The sequence below is a fragment of the Balaenoptera borealis genome (assembly GCF_965194805.1).
Source record: "Balaenoptera borealis genome assembly, chromosome: 17".
Lineage (NCBI taxonomy): Eukaryota > Metazoa > Chordata > Mammalia > Artiodactyla > Balaenopteridae > Balaenoptera > Balaenoptera borealis.
Window position 1 is genome coordinate 33,503,473 of NC_138876.1, and position 18,598 is coordinate 33,522,070.

Consider the following 18,598-nt stretch of genomic DNA (forward strand, 5'->3'; position numbering starts at 1 on the left):
GCCACAACTAATGAGCCCGCGTGCCACAACTACTGAAGCCCACGCACCTAGAGCCTGTGCTCCACAACAAGAGAAGCCAACGCAAGGAGAAGCCCATGCACCACAACGAAGAGTAGCCCCCGCTTGCAACTAGAGAAAGCCCGCGCGCATCAACGAAGACCCAACCCAATGCAGCCAAAAAAAAAAATCTATAGACTATCTAAAATAGTCTATGTCCTATACTAGGTTTTAAAAAAAAAGAAAGAAAAGGGGATCTTTACGGATGTAACTTAAGGGACTCGTGATTAAATTGAGGTGAAGCTAGGAAGTTATTCATGTATGCAATGGCTGAGCTAGGCTGGGGCAGAGCAACCTCAGAGACCCCCTTTCTCCACAGGAGACCTCCACCAGACCACAGAGGTAAAAATCAATCCAGCAAACTGATTTTATGAGAACTAAATCACACCAGACCAATTTAATTTCCTCCTGTGACAGAGAGACAGGCTTCGATGACACAGAGAAGCAATGGATATCAGATACTGCTGCTTCAGTTAGGTCCTTAATTCCAGCCTACATAATAGCCAAATCTAAAAATCAAATTTTGCTGGCAAGTGGAAGTGATCCCCAAACACAGAGATCAAAGGCTCAGGATCATGTAAGGATCCTGTAAGTAAGGAGAAGAAGGAAAGAAACTCTCTCCTTTGTGGAACCGGCAGAAAAACATGCCTCCTTCCTGCTGTGAAATGCAGAATTCATTCAGCAAATAATACTGAACACTTGTCATGTGACGTGACCTCAATTTGGACTGGACTAAGAGAAATAGACATGAGGTTTACAAGCAGATGTGCTTAAATCGGGCTTTTTGGTAGATATGGGTGTGGAGTTGAGGTTGAGGGGTGGTGGCGCTACAGAAGAGACGGCATCTTTGAGCTGGGCCAGGGGTTTCAAGGGGGTAGGGTAAAGCTGGGGGCACTTGTTAAAGAAAAGCTGTGGGCTCAGAAAGACACTTGGAGGAATCTAGGTTAAACTCATTCAAGTGGGAAAACATCAGCAGCAAGGGATGCAAGGCAGAGCAAAGGGGGAGGGAATCTAGGAAGAGCTGACGGGGAGGGCAGGTTTAAACGGAGAGCCTACTCATTCAGGAAAATCCCAGCCGGGGGCTCCACAGTGTAACTGGCTAAGCACAAGATATAAAGATGCATTAGCCCACTCCCCGCCCTCAGAGCTCCTGAGGTTGGGATGGCCAGAAGAAAAGTGGCTTCAACTTGCTACTAAAGGAGAGTGACCAGGGGCCCAGAAAGAAAGGACTCTTGAGGACTGAGGGAGCGGGGGTAAGAACTGTGAAAGCACTGGGAGGCTGTGCAGTGCAGACTGGGGCAACTTAACTGAATCCCATCTGCCTTCAACAGATGACCTTCAGAGAGCCTCTCCAGCTCTAGAGCCCGAGTCATGAAGCCATTAGTGATGATTTTACAATCTGAATTACCCTAAGTCCAGCTTTCCCTCTTGTCCCCCCATCAGAAAAGAGTTGATGGAAACAGGAAAAAGTGGCATTCTGGCTTCTTATCACCACACAGTCACTGCGGGCCAGTGGGTGCCCCCCAGGAGACTGGAACTGAATTCACAGGTGGTGTACTGGCAGCAGGTGGGTGAGGCTGGGGGAGCAGGAGGGAAGAAAAGAATAAAGGATGCTGGCTAATCTCGCAGGGTGGCTGAAACCCAGGAGAACTGTAGCTTTCTCCAGTGACCCACTCTGACCAAAGATGACCAGTTGCTAGTCTGAAAAATCCACAAGAATCAAGAAGGCATTTTTCTAAAGGCTCTAAAGGGAATGCCAGTGGATTTCCAGGGACGGCTGGAGTCCATCTTGATCTTCAGAAATGTTCCTCTCCTCTGAGGCTGATGGAAATTTCTAGGGAATTGAAATGATCCTGCCCATCTAAGTGTCTAGCCAATTTCAGGGCGCTGTTCTGAGACTGGAGCCGAGCCCTTCCTGTGAATGACTCAGGTCTTCAGGACCACTTGCCTGGCAGGGCTGTCCCATGTTTGGCAGGGTACCATGAATGAGCATGCTTGTCCCAGACCCCACCTGTTGCGGGAACCAGATCTCATGATGCATGATGGGACATGACTCAGGATGGCAGAGTAATAAATGAATAAGCATTGGAAACAAATAAATATGTACCTATTTAGCCATCCCATAATAACTCTCTCACACTCGTACACATGTACACACACACACCATATACTTCCAGTCACCAAGGCAACCATTCCCTGAAGCTGTACTTTGTTCTTTTCCACGTTAGATATTTTTAACCTTATTTCCTTGAAGTGCAGCTCTGGTCTTTTTGAGTGTCTCCTGAGAGGTACCATACCTCCTCAGGAAATGCTGTTACATCTAACATTTACCAGGTCTATTTTGAAGGTTCATGCCTTATCCTCATTCTGACACTGAATTCAGCCAACACCATTTGAAAGCACGCTGAAAGCATCAGCAATACGAAATAACCATTACGATTGCTACTGTGAGTCAGAAAAATTAGAGACAAATGAAGTATTATGCCTTGCACAATTTTCACTGACGGTTCTTGCTTAAAAACAAAATCACAAAGTTCATGTGAAAAAGGACCCAGCTTGGTCCTAAAAGATGGAGACAGAGTCTCAGGATTAAAATGACAGCTCTGGGGCTTCCCTGATGGCGCAGTGGTTGAGAATCTGCCTGCCAATTCAGGGGACACGGGTTCGAGCCCTGGTCTGGGAAGATCCCACATGCCGCGGAGCAACTAGGCCCGGGAGCCACAATTACTGGAGCCACAATTACTGAGCCTGCGCGTCTGGAGCCTGTGCTCCGCAACAAGAGAGGCCGCGATAGTGAGAGGCCCGCGCACCGCGATGAAGAGTGGCCCCCGCTTGCCACAACTAGAGAAAGCCCTCGCACAGAAACGAAGACCCAACACAGCCATAAATAAATAAATAAATAAATAAAAATTAAACTTAAAAAAAAAAAGTGACAGCTCTTATTTAGGAGGCAGGAATTTAGGACTACTGATGTGTTAGGAGTAGTTGACATTTCTCTCCTCCTCCTTATAATATATGCTATTCTTCAAATTAACCTCATTTTCTATTTTAGATTTCAAAATTCAAAAATGCCAGCAACATACAGGGAAATAGTTAAAACATTCTTATACAAATATTGATCTGGCTTCTGACAACATCCATGTAATAAGCAGTGAGGTTTTTTCCGTTTAACGTCACTAACAAGTTTATGATTAAAGGTCAGTCTGTGGCAAGTCTGTTTTCATCTCTACGTTACAATTATTACTGTCTGCTTTAAAAGAAAAAAAAAATCTGATTTGCGACTGGTCCAGAAAGTTCTTTGCATATCCTTCTATCAGATTTCTGCCAGAATGGTAAGAGTATTTAATTTATAGTCGTAATCCGCTTTCATGCCCTGCCTCATATAAAGAAGCATCGAGGCACCGTAGGGTAGAGACGAAGTCCTTGCTATGGAACAACTGCTTGAAAAGTAAGCTGAAGTGCAGAACTAGTGATGGGGCGGCCGTTGTTTATTTTGCCCTGAACTAGGATTCTGGTTTTCAAAACCCGAGACACGGGAGAAAAGGGGGAAGCCACGAGGAAGAAACCACCCAGGTAATCTGGGCCAGTCTATAAGTCAAGGGCGAGAGGGGCCAGGCGGCCAGTGGATGGAGTGGCGCGGCTGTGTGCCCAGGCGGCCAGAGGAGGAAACGGGCCGAAATCCAGCGGAGGCGAGTCCAAGCGGGCGAGAAGCCTGGGTGGGCGGCGGGATAGGTGTGCGAGCCGCGCGGGCTGTCCTCCCACCCCACCCGTCCCCGGCCAATGAGCAGGCACGGGCGGAGGCCAAGACGTGCGGGGTTTCCGCGAGGCCCAGGGGATTAGCTCAGCCTTTTGTAGGGGTCTCTGGTTGGCCCTGCTCCCTGGGCCTGGGTCGGTCAGTCTGTCAGCAGGCAGGTGCTGTCTGTCTCCCGCCTCCCCCCTCCCCCGGCCCCAACACCACCACCACCATTCCGCACAGAATTCTCTGGGGGACTGGGCTGCCCCGGCGCCCCCCGTCCCTCCCGCGTCCCCCTCCCGTGCCCCGCCTCCCAGCGCTGGGGGTCTGCGGGAGCCAGGCGCACTCACCTGCGTGCAGGCCGCCCGCCTCGGGGCCGCTGTCCGGGGTGGCGTTGCTGGGCGACGCGTCCGAGTCGGTGTAGGTGAGCCATGTGGACTCCGTCTCGCGAGTCCAGCTCTCGTAGTAGCGGGGCTCGATGGCATCCGCCCGGCTCCCGCCGCAGCCCATCCTCCCGCGCTGCTGGCGCGCCCAGCGGCCGCTCGGTTCGCAGTTCTAGCGGCGGCTCAGCCCCGGCGGCGCAGCCCGGCCCGGCGAGGAGGCGGAGGCGGCGGCGGCGGCGGCGGCGGCATCGCGTCCCTCGACCCGCCCGCGCCGCAGCCAGGCGCCCAGCTCCCGCGGCGCCAGCCGCCCCTCCCCGCGCGCCCCTCCTCTCCTCCTCCTCCAAGGCCCTCCCCTTCCCCACCTCTCCTCCCCCACCTCCCCTCGCCCTTGCTGCCCTACTACCCCCAACCCCGTGCCGAGTCAAACGCTGCCCCGCATGCTCCCTCGGTGCGCCCCAGCCGGACGTGGGACGCAAGAGCGGCGGCCTGAGAATAGGAGGAGGGCGGGATGGGGGTGGGTGGATTCCGCGAGGGGTTCAGCCTCGCCGGCTAGGGTTACCCCTTTATTTATCCGTCTCTCCCAACCTCCCTCCCTTCCTTTATTCCTTCCACCTTCGTTCCATTCATCCATCCTGGGGGCTTTGGAAGGTACCCCAAGCTTTCTGGCCACTTGTTCAAAACCAGTGGAGCTGGTGACAGCCCAGAAACAGGGAAGGAACTATTGCTACTAAGAATTAAGGAGCAGTCAGACCCCCTGCCTGTCCCAGTTGGTTTGAGGAGCAGGGAGTAGGGCCTATAATTTCTGAGAGAGTTGGGCTGGACTCTCTTTCACTAACACCCTTTCCAGTTCTGTGACTTCGAACTTTGTTCTCAAGAAAGCAAAAGAGGATCAGGAATCGCAGGGCAGCGGGAACACTCTCTCTGGATGGGGCTGGGAGGTGTGGCTGGCTTCCCTCCAAACCCACTGAGGGCCTTGATATTCCAGGTGCACACTCAGCTCTGCGTGCTCCATGTGAGCACACTTAGAGCTCACACTTGGGTAAGCCAAAGAATTCGCCTGTCCCAAAGGAGCCAGGACACGTGGTAAAAGAAGGAAACTGCCTTAAAGAGACAGCGAAGAAAGAAGGGTTAAAAGAATAAATCCTCAATGACCAGGCTCTGTCAGAATGTCATAGTGCTGAGTAAGTATTGTTTTCATTTATTCAAGATTGTATATACACTTTTTTTTTTTTCACACACACACACTGTATTTTATTTTTACAAGAGATAAATCGACTGACACCAAGCATTGTACATGGATGACCACAACAAAAGCAACAATGATTGCAATTACCAAACATGAAACACACTCATACTATGTCATAGTATTGACATTCAGTCCAGTAATCCTCCACTGTAACAGCTCCTTTACTTTGCAGTGAAAATTGATTTGTATATTCTTTGCCTCTGAGTCCTTGTGGAATTTTTTTTTTTTTTTTTTAATTCAGACAGAAAGTCACAAAAATTATACTCATCCTCATCAGTTCACTCAGTCCCATGTAATTAATTTTTTTTTTCATCTTGATCTTTTGTTAGCACTTTTATGAGTTCATCAGTTTTTCATTAGAGTTCTGAAAATGCTTATTCATTCAGTTCAGCAGTACAGTCTGTTACCAGAAACCTGTACTTGTCAGAGTCTTTTCCATGTATTTCTTGAAGATGAAACCGTTTTATAGGAACATATTTGCAAAATCATCAGAGTACACCCAGAACTGTCTGTAAATGACAAAAGACTTAAAAATGACCACGGTTAAAGATTTGATGACAGTTCATAATAATGCAGTTGACAAGAAAATTAGTTATTTCTGAGATATACATTTTAAAGTAATAACTAGGATTATTACTTATAACATTATACCAGAACATATAAGATTTTTAGAAATTTCATGTAATGTCTGAAACATTTATATTAACATATTTCCATACATATTTCCATACAAGTACAAATATAAGATTTTTAGAAATTTCATGTAATGTCTGAAACATTTATATTAACATATTTCCATACATATTTCCATACAAATACAAATATGATTTTTAGAAATTTCATGTAATGTCTGAAACATTTATATTAACATATTTCCATACATATTTCCATACAAATACAAATATAAGATTTTTAGAAATTTCATGTAATGTCTGAAACATTTATATTAACATGTTTCCATACAAATAACCCAATGAAAGTTTAGTATTAGTTGTTTTGTTTGTTTTTTTATACTGCAGGTTCTTATTAGGCATCAGTTTTATACACATCAGTGTATACATGTCAATCCCAATCGCCCAATTCAGCACACCACCATCCCCACCCCACCGCAGTTTTCCCCCCTTGGTGTCCATATGTCCATTCTCTACATCTGTGTCTCAACTTCTGCCCTGCAAACTGGCTCATCTGTACCATTTTTCTAGGTTCCACATACATGCATTAATATACGATATTTGTTTTTCTCTTTCTGACTTACTTCACTCTGTATGACAGTCTCTAGATCCATCCACGTCTCAACAAATGACTCAATTTCGTTCCTTTTTATGGCTGAGTAATATTCCATTGTATATATGTACCACATCTTCTTTATCCATTCGTCTGTTGATGGGCCTTTAGGTTGCTTCCATGACCTGGCTATTGTAAATAGTGCTGCAATGAACATTCGGGTGCATGTGTCTTTTTGAATTACGGTTTTCTCTGGGTATATGCCCAGTAGTGGGATTGCTGGGTCATATGGCAATTCTATTTTTAGTTTTTTAAGGAACCTCCATATTGTTCTCCATAGTGGCTGTATCAATTTACATTCCCACCAACAGTGCAAGAGGGTTCCCTTTTCACCACACCCTCTCCAGCATTTGTTGTTTGTAGATTTTCTGATGATGCCCATTCTAACAGGAGTGAGGTGATACCTCATTGTAGTTTTGATTTGCATTTCTCTAATAATTAGTGATGTTGAGCATCTTTTCATGTGCTTCGTGGCCATCTGTATGTCTTCTTTGGAGAAATGTCTATTTAGGTCTTCTGCCCATTTTTGGATTGGGGTGTTTGTTTCTTTGATATTGAGCTGAATGAGCTGTTTATATATTTTGGAGATTAATCCTTTGTCCATTGATTCATTTGCAAATATTTTCTCCCATTCTGAGGGTTGTCTTTTCGTCTTGTTTATGGTTTCCTTTGCTGTGCAAAAGCTTTGAAGTTTCATTAGGTCCCACTTGTTTATTTTTGTTTTTATTTCCATTACTCTAGGAGGTGGATCAAAAAAGATCTTGCTGTGATTTATGTCAAAGAGTGTTCTTCCTATGTTTTCCTCTAAGAGTTTTATAGTGTCCAGTCTTATATTTAGGTCTCTAATCCATTTTGAGTTTATTTTTGTGTATGGTGTTAGGGAGTATTCTAATTTCATTCTTTTACATGTAGCTGTCCAGTTTTCCCAGCACCACTTATTGAAGAGACTGTCTTTTCTCCATTGTATATCTTTGCCTCCTTTGTCATAGATTAGTTGACCATAGGTGCGTGGGTTAATCTCTGGGTTTTCTATCTTGTTCCATTGATCTATGTTTCTGTTTTTGTGCCAGTACCATATTGTCTTGATTACTGTAGCTTTGTAGTATAGTCTGAAGTCAGGGAGTCTGATTCCTCCAGCTCCATTTTTTTGCCTCAAGACTGCTTTGGCTATTCGGGGTCTTTTGTGTCTCCATACAAATTTTAAGATGATTTGTTCTAGCTCCGTAAAAAATGCCATTGGTAATTTGATAGGGATTGCATTGAATCTGTAGATTGCTTTGGGTAGTATACTCATTTTCACAATGTTGATTCTTCCAATCCAAGAACATGGTATATCTCTCCATCTGTTGGTATCATCTTTAATTTCTTTCATCAGTGTCTTATAGTTTTCTGCATACAGGTCTTTTGTCTCCCTAGGTAGGTTTATTCCTAGGTATTTTATTCTTTTTGTTGCAATGGTAAATGGGAGTGTTTCCATAATTTCTCTTTCAGATTTTTCATCATTAGTGTATAGGAATGCAAGAGATTTCTGTGCATTAATTTTGTATCCTGCAACTTTACCATATTCATTAATTAGCTCTAGCAGTTTTCTGGTGGCAGTTTTAGGATTCTCTATGTATAGTATCATGTCATCCGCAAACAGTGACAGTTTTACTTCTTCTTTTCCAATTTGTATTCCTTTTATTTCTTTTTCTTCTCTGATTGCCGTGGCTAGGACTTCCAAAACTATGTTGAATAATAGTGGTGAGAGTGGACATCCTTGTCTCGTTCCTGATCTTAGAGGAAATGCTTTCAGTTTTTCACCATTGAGAATGATGTTTGCTGTGGGTTTGTCATATATGGCCTTTATTATATTGAGGTAGGTTCCCTCTATGCCCACTTTCTGGAGAGTTTTTATCAGAAATGGGTGTTGAATTTTGTCAAAAGCTTTTTCTGCATCTATTGAGATGATCATATGGTTTTTATTCTTCAATTTGTTAATATGGTGTATCACATTGATTGATTTGCGTATATTGAAGAATCCTTGCATCCCTGGGATAAATCCCACTTGATCGTGGTGTATGATCCTTTTAATGTGTTGTTGGATTCTGTTTGCTAGTATTTTGTTGAGGATTTTTGCATCTATATTCATCAGTGATATTGGTCTGTAATTTTCTTTTTTTGTAGTGTCTTTGTCTGGTTTTGGTATCAGGGTGATGGTGGCCTCATAGAATGAGTTTGGGAGTGTTCCTTCCTCTGCAATTTTTTGGAAGAGTTTGAGAAGGATGGGTGTTAGCTCTTCTCTAAATGTTTGATACAATTCACCTGTGAAGCCATCTGGTCCTGGACTTTTGTTTGTTGGAAGATTTTTAATCACAGTTTCAATTTCATTACTTGTGATTGGTCTGTTCATATTTTCTATTTCTTCCTGGTTCAGTCTTGGAAGGTTATACCTTTCTAAGAATTTGTCCATTTCTTCCAGGTTGTCCATTTTATTGGCATAAAGTTGCTTGTAGTAGTCTCTTAGGATGCTTTGTATTTCTGCAGTGTCTGTTGTAACTTCTCCTTTTTCATTTCTGATTTTATTGATTTGAGTCCTCTCCCTCTTTTTCTTGATGAGTCTGGCTAATGGCTTATCAATTTTGTTTATCTTCTCAAAGAACCAACTTTTAGTTTTATTGATCTTTGCTATTGTTTTCTTTGTTTCTATTTCATTTATTTCTGCTCTGATCTTTATGGTTTCTTTCCTTCTGCTAACTTTGGGTTTTGTTTGTTCTTCTTTCTCTAGTTTCTTTAAGTGTAAGGTTAGATTGTTTACTTGAGCTTTTTCTTGTTTCTTTAGGTAGGCTTGTATAGCTATAAACTTCCCTCTTAGAACCGCTTTTGCTGCATCCCATAGGTTTTGGGTCGTCGTGTTTTCATTGTCATTTGTCTCTAGGTATTTTTTGATTTCCTCTTTGATTTCTTCAGTGATCTCTTGGTTATTTAGTAACGTATTGTTTAGCCTCCATGTGTTTGTCCTTTTTACGTTTTTTTCCCTGTAATTCATTTCTAATCTCATAGCGTTGTGGTCAGAAAAGATGCTTGATATGATTTCAATTTTCTTAAATTTACTGAGGCTTGATTTGTGACCCAAGATGTGATCTATCTTGGAGAATGTTCCGTGCGCACTTGAGAAGAACGTGTAATCTGCTGTTTTTGGATGGAATGTCCGATATATATCAATTAAATCTATCTGGTCTATTGTGTCATTTAAAGCTTCTGTTTCCTTATTTATTTTCATTTTGGATGATCTGTCCATTGGTGTAAGTGAGGTGTTAAAGTCCCCCACTATTATTGTGTTACTGTCGATTTCCTCTTTTATAGCTGTTAGCAGTTGCCTTATGTATTGAGGTGCTCCTATGTTGGGTGCATATATATTTATAATTGTTATATCTTCTTCTTGGATTGATCCCTGGATCATTATGTAGTGTCCTTCCTTGTCTCTTGTAACATTCTCTATTTTAAAGTCTATTTTATCTGATATGAGTATAGCTACTCCAGCTTTCTTTTGATTTCCATTTGCATGGAATATCTTTTTCCATCCCCTCACTTTCAGTCTGTATGTGTCCCTAGGTCTGAAGTGGGTCTCTTGTAGACAGCATATATATGGGTCTTGTTTTTGTATCCATTCAGCCAGTCTATGTCTTTTGGTTGGGGCATTTAATCCATTCACGTTTAAGGTAATAATCGATATGTATGTTCCTATGACCATTTTCTTAATTGTTTTGGGTTTGTTTTTGTAGGTCCTTTTCTTCTCTTGTGTTTCCCACTTAGAGAAGTTCCTTTAGCATTTGTTGTAGAGCTGGTTTGGTGGTGCTGAATTCTCTTAGCTTTTGCTTGTCTGTAAAGCTTTTGATTTCTCCATCAAATCTAAATGAGATCCTTGCCGGGTAGAGTAATCTTGGTTGTAGGTTCTTCCCTTTCATCACTTTAAGTATATCATGCCACTCCCTTCTGGCTTGCAGAGTTTCTGCTGAGAAATCAGCTGTTAACCTTATGGGAGTTCCCTTGTATGTTATTTGTCGTTTTTCCCTTGCTGCTTTCAATAATTTTTCTTTGTCTTTAATTTTTGCCACTTTGATTACTATGTGTCTCGGCGTGTTTCTCCTTGGGTTTATCCTGTATGGGACTCTCTGCGCTTCCTGGACTTGGGTGGCTATTTCCTTTCCCATGTTAGGGAAGTTTTCGACTATAATCTCTTCAAATATTTTCTCTGGTCCTTTCTCTCTCTCTTCTCCTTCTGGGACCCCTATAATGCGAATGTTGTTGCGTTTAATGTTGTCCCAGAGGTCTCTTAGGCTGTCTTCATTTCTTTTCATTCTTTTTTCTTTAGTCTGTTCCGCAGCAGTGAATTCCATCTTTCTGTCTTCCAGGTCACTTACCCGTTCTTCTGCCTCAGTTATTCTGCTATTGATTCCTTCTAGTGTAGTTTTCATTTCAGTTATTGTATTGGTCATCTCTGTTTGTTTGTTCTTTAATTCTTCCAGGTCTTTGTTAATCATTTCTTGCATCTTCTCAATCTTTGCCTCCATTCTTATTCCAAGGTCCTGGATCATCTTCACTATCATTATTCTGAATTCTTTTTCTGGAAGGTTGCCTATCTCCACTTCATTTAGTTGTTTTTCTGGGGTTTTTTCTTGTTCCTTCATCTGGTACATAGCCCTCTGCCTTTTCATCTTCTCTATCTTTCTGTAACTGTGGTTTTTGGTCCACAGGCTGCAGGATTATAGTTTTTCTTGCTTCTGTTGTCTGCCCTCTGGTGGTTGAGGCTATCTAAGAGGCTTGATGGGAGGCTCTGGTGGTGGGTAGAGCTGACTGTATGTATATACACTTTTAATTGAAATATATTTGATGTACAATACTGTGTTAGTTTCAGGTGTACTACATAGTATTTGACATTAGTATCCATTATGAAATGATCACCATGATAATTCTAGTAACATCTGTCCCCATAAAGTTATTACAATATTATTGACCATATTCCTTATTCTGTATATTACATCCTCGTGGCTTATTTATTATATAACTGAAGGTTTGTACCTCTTAATCCCTTCCACCTATCTCACCCACCTTCCCACCTTCCTCCCCTCTGGCAACCATACTTTTGTTCTCTGTACCTATGAGTCTGTTTTCAGCTTGTTTTGTTTGTTTGGTTTGGTTTTTAGATTCCACATATAAGTGATATCATACAGTATTTGTCTTTCTCTGTCTGACTTATTTCACTTACCACAATACTCTCTAGATCCATCCATGTTGTTGCAAATGGCAAGGTTTCATTTCTTTTTTAATGGCTGAGTAATATTCCATTGTCTATATACCACATCTTCTTTATCCATTTATCTGTTGATGGACACTTACATTGCTTCCATATCTTGGGTATTGTAAATAATGCTGCAACGAACACTGGGGTGCATATATCTTTTCAAATGAGTAGTTTCGTTTTCTTCTGGTAAATACCCAGAAGTAAAATTGCTGGATCATACGGTAGTTCTACTTTTAATTTTTTTAGGAAACTCCATACTGTTTTCCATAGTGGCTATACCAACTTACATTCCCACCAACAGTTCCTGAGGGTTCCCTTTTCTCCACATCCTCACCAACACTTGTTATTTGTTGTCTTTCTGATGATAGCTATTCTGGCAGATATGAGGTGGTATCATTGTGGGTTTGATTTGCATTTCCCTGATGATTAGTGATGTTGAGCATCTTTTCATATGCCCGTTGGCCATCTGTTTGTCTTCTTTGGAAAAATGTCTATTCAGATCCTCTGCCCATTTTAAAATTTTTAAATTATTTTTGATGTTAAGTTGTATGAGTTCTCTGCATATCTTGGATATTGGAATTGTTTGCAAATATCTTCTCCTATTCAGTAGGCTGCCTTTTTATTTTGTTGGTAGTTTCCTTTGCTGTGCAAAAGCTTTTTAATTTTATGTAGTCCCATTTGTTTATTTTTGCTTTTTTTCCCTTGCTGAGGAGACAGATCCAAAAAAATATTGCTAAGACCAATGTCAAAGAGCATACTGCCTATGTTTTCTTCTAGGAGTTTTATGGTTTCAGGTCTTACATTTAAGTCTTTAATTCATTTCGAGTTTATTTTTGTATATGGTTTGCGAAATTAGTCCAGTTTCATTCTTTTGCATCCAGCTGTCCAGATTTCCCAACACTGTTCATTGAAGAAACTGTCTTTTCCCCATTTTCTGTTCCTGGCTTCTTTGTCATAGATTAATTGACCATATAAGCATGGGTTTATTTCTGGGCTCTCTAGTCTGCTTTGTGTCAGTACCATATGGTTTTGATTACTGTAGCTTTGTAGTATAGTTTGAAATCAGGGAGCATGATACTTCCAGCTTTGTTCTTTCTCAAGATTGTTTTGGCTATTGGGGTCTTTTGTGTTTCCATACAAATTTTAGAATTATTTGTTCTAGCTCTGTGAAAAATGCCATTGGTATTTTGATAGGGATTGCATTGAATCTATAGATTGCCTTGCAGAGTATGGTCATTTTAACAATATTAATTTTTCCAAACCATGAGTGCAGTATATCTTTCCATTTATTTGTGTCATCTTCAATTTCTTTCATCAATGTCTAGTTTTCCAACTCTTTTACCTCTTTGATTAGAATCATTCCTAAGTATTTTGTTCTTTTTGATACAATTGTAAATGGGATTATTTTCCTAATTTCTCTTTCTGAAAGTTCATTTTTAGTGAGTAGAAGTACAACAGATTTCTGTATATTAATTTTGTATCCTGCAACTTTACTGAATTCATTTATTAGTTCTAATAGTTTTTTGGTGGGGTCTTTAGGATTTTCTATATATATTATCATACCATCTGCAAACAGTGACAATTTTACTTCTTCCTTTCCAATTTGGATTCCTTTTATTTCTTTTTCTTGTCTGATTGCTGTGGCTAGGACTTCCACTGCTGTGTTGAATAAAAGTGGTGAGAATGGGCATCCTTGTCTTGTTCCTGATCTTAAAGGAAACGCTTTCAACTTTTCACCACTGAGTATGATACTAGCTGTGGGTTTGTCATATATGGCCTTTATTATGTTGAGGTATGTTCCCTCATTCAACATATATTTACTAAATACCTATTATGGCAAAACACTGCTAGTAGATCTAATACATTTTGTTTATTACCAATTGTATATATACTGTAATGTGTACTGTTATTATATTTATAAAGTATACAGAATATAGGTATAGTATTAATTATATCCTATATAATGGATAGAATGTAGACTAGGTTACATGGTCTGTAGCACTCAGTATGTAGCAACTAGTAGGTAGGCCAAGTCCAGGGCATTCCTGGCACATAGTAGGAATGAGTAATGTGGGCTAAAGAAGATCTAGTTTAGCACAGAGCTGTTAGACGTCCCTCCGGCAGGTACTAATCAGGATCCATAATGCAGAAGTGAGCAAAGACTCACTGAGCCACGATCAGGGGCTCCTCCTCCTCACGCTGAGCCCAGAGCCTGCCAAACCCCAGGGCCCAGGCTGGCCATTCCTCTGCAGGCTTTGCTTCTCCTTTTAAGACACCGCAGCAGGTCTTCTCAACCTTGTTTCAGCTGCCAGAGCATTGTGAGCAAAGGAAATGAGATGAGCATGAGAGGAGGTGCAGGAGTAGTCTGGGCCAGCCCAGGCATGGAAAGGACTATAGAAAGGGATTTAGACTTCATCCTAAAAGCAATGGGAAACACTGGAAAGCTTGAAGCCACGCACTGCCAGCATCAGATCTGCTTTAGTGAACTGTCACTCTGGAGGTAGGTGGAGAATGGGTGGCAGAGAGGCCAGACTGGGTCCTGGGAGAGCATTAGGAGGCTCTCAGAGAGAGATGATGATGTGGGAGGATGCGAGGAGTTGGGTGGATAGGATTGCCAGTTACTGAGAAGAGGAATCCTAGAGGCAAACTAGTATTGTATCTGCATGGAGAGGTCTGGAAATGGCAGGTAGATGAGGAATACTGTTTTGGTTGAATTTGCAATGCCTCTGAGACATGAGTTCACATAGGTAAAGCACTTAGCTTAGTTGCCAGAATATAGTAAAAGTGGCTTTATAAGTGCTAGTTCTCCTTATCACATGGCTCTAAGTCTAGAACTCAGGAGAGAGGTCTCAGCTAGAAAATTAATTTAGGAGGCATCAGCATATGAAATATACCTGAAGAAATGTCTCTCTCCCCAAATAGCTTGGCCTTCCCTGTTCTTGTTTTCTAGTGTCCAACCTCCCCAGCTCCTGCCTCCTGCCCCCAACCCCTTGCAGCTCAATCTCTCCTGTCCCCCGTCTTGCTCCCTTTCTTATGAGAAGCAACTTACCTCTGTCCCAGCATCTGACTCCTCGTTTGATATTTCAGCCACAGCTTAACACTTTGTTCAGGCGTATCAAAGACTTGAAGGACGAAGATATTGTCCACACTCAGCTTTGAAAGATCCTCCATTACCAGGCAGTGGAGGATCATAAATAACAATCATTTTTTCTTGTCACATATTCAGATTCTAAATAAGGTATCTAATATATGTACCAATTGGGAATAGGGCCAATTGACATTTTGCCAGTGACCAGAGACCGGAATGGAAAACTGCGTAAACCGGCATCATGTTTCTGATTGATTCCAGCGATGTTTCAGTGCCCATGTGGATTAACGCCTCAGAAAGGTACTCTGCCAATGCAGCTTCCTGAGGCTCTGGGAGGAGGCTGAGCTGGAGTGGTGAGTGTGAAAAGAGGTAGGAATGGGGGTCATCAGAGTCAGGGAGCAGGTGCAGTGAAATTGTGATCTCGTTGACTTCAAGCTGCCCAGGTGACATGTGTAGGAAGATGTCAAGTTGGCAGTTAGATGAATACAAAGCTGGAGTCCAGAAGAGAGGTCCAGGCTGGGACCATAGGAGTCAGTGAGATCCTAGGGAGGTAGCATGGGAAGAGAAGTCTGGTAGTGAGCACGGAGGATGTTCAACATTTGGAGGGTGAGTGGAGGGAAAGAGCCAGCAAAGGCCATTGAGAGGAAATCGTAGAGGAGAGTGGCACGTCAGCGATCTTGAGAGAGGAGAGAGTTCTGACTGTGCATCTACAAAAGGCAGATTGCATCACACGGAGAAAGAGAAGCGGACCGTGGGATCTAACATCAGGGAGGTCAAGTTCAGTGGAATGTTGGCAGTGGAGGCCAAATTGAAGTGGGTCCAAGAGTAAAGGAGAGGCGAGGGATGAGACAGCAATGTAGCAGCTGGAGGGAAAGTCCACATTAGAATTCTTTTTTTAATTGAAGAAACTAGAGTGTGTTTAGGGCTAGAGGAGGAGGTGAGGATACTGAAACCTGGGGGTAGGAGGGGGAGAGCCACAGAAGTGCGATGGGATTGCCCCCATGGGAGGAGGGCACCTATATCTGCGCTATTGTAACAGGAGTGCAGGAGGAGGGCTGGGAGGATTTCAGATTTGGAACTAGGATGTTGAGGGTTCTCCAAAGGGATGGGGTTTATCTTCTCTGTGAAGTAAGAAGCAAGGTTAGCCACTGAGAGTGGGGTGGAGGAGGATTTCAGAGACTGAGAAAAATAGAGAAGGATTCCATCATTATTACAGAGACTGGAAGACTGAGCTGTAAGTTTTGGGGGGCAGTCCTCAGCCCAGTTGAGGCTGCTGATTGTGGAGATTCCTCAGCAGAGTTCAGCTACCCGGGTGCAAGTTCCAGATGAGTGAGGGTTCAGCCAAGCCTGGGAAGAGGTAATGTGCAAGGACAGAGGGACCAGGAACTGACTGAAATAGTGGCACATGGAACCCACTGTGTGGGAGGGAGCTGATGGGGGAGGAGGACGAGGTGAGACCCCATGGCAGCCAAGAAGCTTCTACTGTAGGGCCCTTAGGTAGCCAGTTGGGAGAAGAGGGGGTTGATGGTAGAGACAGCAGCAGCAGGACTTTGAAACCCCATGTAGAAGGACCCCTAAAAAGTGCTGAGATCAGACAACTGCCCAATCAAAACCTGTGGACAGGCTAAGGGGCCTGGGTAAGAGTATAAATGGAAACCCTCATACCATATATCGACATTTTAAAGGTTTATAAACCAAGTTAGCATACTTAGGGAAAATATGTTCTATCCTCTTATCTCAACAAGTTATCTTCGTAGCGACCTGAAAGGCCAGGTTCTAAAGTAGAATTTTCGGAGTCTTTGAAGTTCTGCGCTGAACATGGCAGAGCAGGCCAAGCTGACCCAGTCTGTGACTCCTCTCCCTGCCCCCAAGTCAGTCCTGCTCTGCAAGAGTCCTTGTGGACACATGTCCCTGTAAACCCACAAGTCCACATTCCATCTACACTCTCTTCCTACAAATCGCTGCCTTTGGCCACCCCGCTGGCTGAGGAGTCTGTGGCTGGGGGATGCAATCTGCCCTCCAGGGGCTTGCTTCCAATGCAGGCTCTGGAAGTAGGGTCAGGGCCTTTGGGGCAGGGAACTGCAAGGTCCCGGATACCCAGAAGGGAGGTTAGAAGGGGCTGGGGCCCAGACTCCAGGTGGATGCAGCCCATGGCCCCTGGATTCCTTGCCCCTAGAGAAAACCAGAGTAGGGCCTCTAGAACAGGGGCCTGGAGCAGGGCTCCCTCTTGCCAGGTACTGTCCACTGATGTGAATGGAGTTGCAAACACTTCCAGAAAACAGCAGATAGTTGTAAAGTTCTCGGATTGAGTGTGGTCACTGATTGCACACACATTTCTAAACATCCACCATGTATATTTTAAGCTTCTCAAGGACAAGGATGTTGTCTCATTTAGCTTGGAATCCTTAAGAAAGATTAATTCAATGCCTTCATGTAGTCAATGCTCATCAAATATTTGCTTAATGAATGAATGACAAGAGGCAGTATGGGGATGGGTTAAGAATATAGATTCTAGAGCCCAACTGTCTGAGTGTGGAGCTTGACGCTGCCACTTACCAAATGGATAGCCTTGGACACATTACTATCACCTATGCCTCAGTTTTCTCATCTGTAAATGGGGATAATGAATTGTGCGAGCAGGTGTAAAGGCTTGGAAGAGTGCCTGGCACATAGAAAGCACTCATCAATGTTAGCTATCATTGCACTTTGGGGGAAAGGAGAAAAAATGGCATCTCTCTCCCTTACAGAGGAAATCTCTGAAATTATGTGTTTTCACGTGAGATAATGCCTGTGAATTTGCTTAGCACACAGCAAAAGTTTGGTAAACGGTAGCCTTTTTTCTTTTCCTTCCTTCCCTTTTCCTTCCCTTTATGATGTTACTACTACCAACCTTCCTGAAAACAAAATTTCTTACCACCATCCCTACCAAATCATTATCACAGAGCAACAGTCTATTTTTTTCATGGGATCTCTTCTGGCTATTATGTAGTGCCATAAATTCAGAGAAATTTTGAACCCAGAAAAACCTAGAGATCAGCTGATCCAGTCCTTCGATTTTACCAACTAGGAAATCATAGCTCAGAGAGGTTTGTGGAATCACCCGAAGTCACAGAAGAAGGTGCTGTCTCTGGTAGAGCTGAAGTTTCAGTAGGGGCTTGGAGCCTCTGCTTGGCTCTGTGCTCCTTTAATTACGACTCTCTAGCTGGTATTGAATTTTCTCCCAAAACTTTAAGAATAAGTGTAATAAATTAAACGTAATATGTAAAGTGTAATAAATTATGTTAAACCACCTGTTCAGAATCTAGAACTCGACTGGCACGGATTAGTCATCTTTTTCCATCAAGTTGAAAAACAAACAAAAGAATGAATTATTTTAAAGTGGGGATGGTTGCAACTTTGGAAAGCCTTAGCCAAAGTCATCCAGAGCAATGAAGTCGATCATGCCTTTCAAAACTATTGCTGAATGCGATATCATCTCACAGCAGTCAGAATGGCCATCATCAAAAAATCTACAAACAATAAA

At 42.8% G+C, this 18,598-nt stretch overlaps 1 protein-coding gene across 5 annotated transcripts in view; it reads right to left on the reverse strand.

Annotated features, from left to right (window-relative positions):
- The window catches only part of BAALC (BAALC binder of MAP3K1 and KLF4), a 94,988-nt gene extending 90,497 nt beyond the window's left edge, over positions 1-4,491 (reverse strand). For all 5 annotated transcript variants that reach the window (XM_082364468.1, XM_082364466.1, XM_082364465.1 and 2 more), the window contains exon 1: positions 4,141-4,491. In XM_082364468.1, the coding sequence (XP_082220594.1) occupies positions 4,141-4,300 (160 nt within the window). In that variant the 5' untranslated portion in view covers positions 4,301-4,491. The remainder of the gene's footprint in view (positions 1-4,140) is intronic.
- Positions 4,492-18,598: the final 14,107 nt, after the last annotated feature.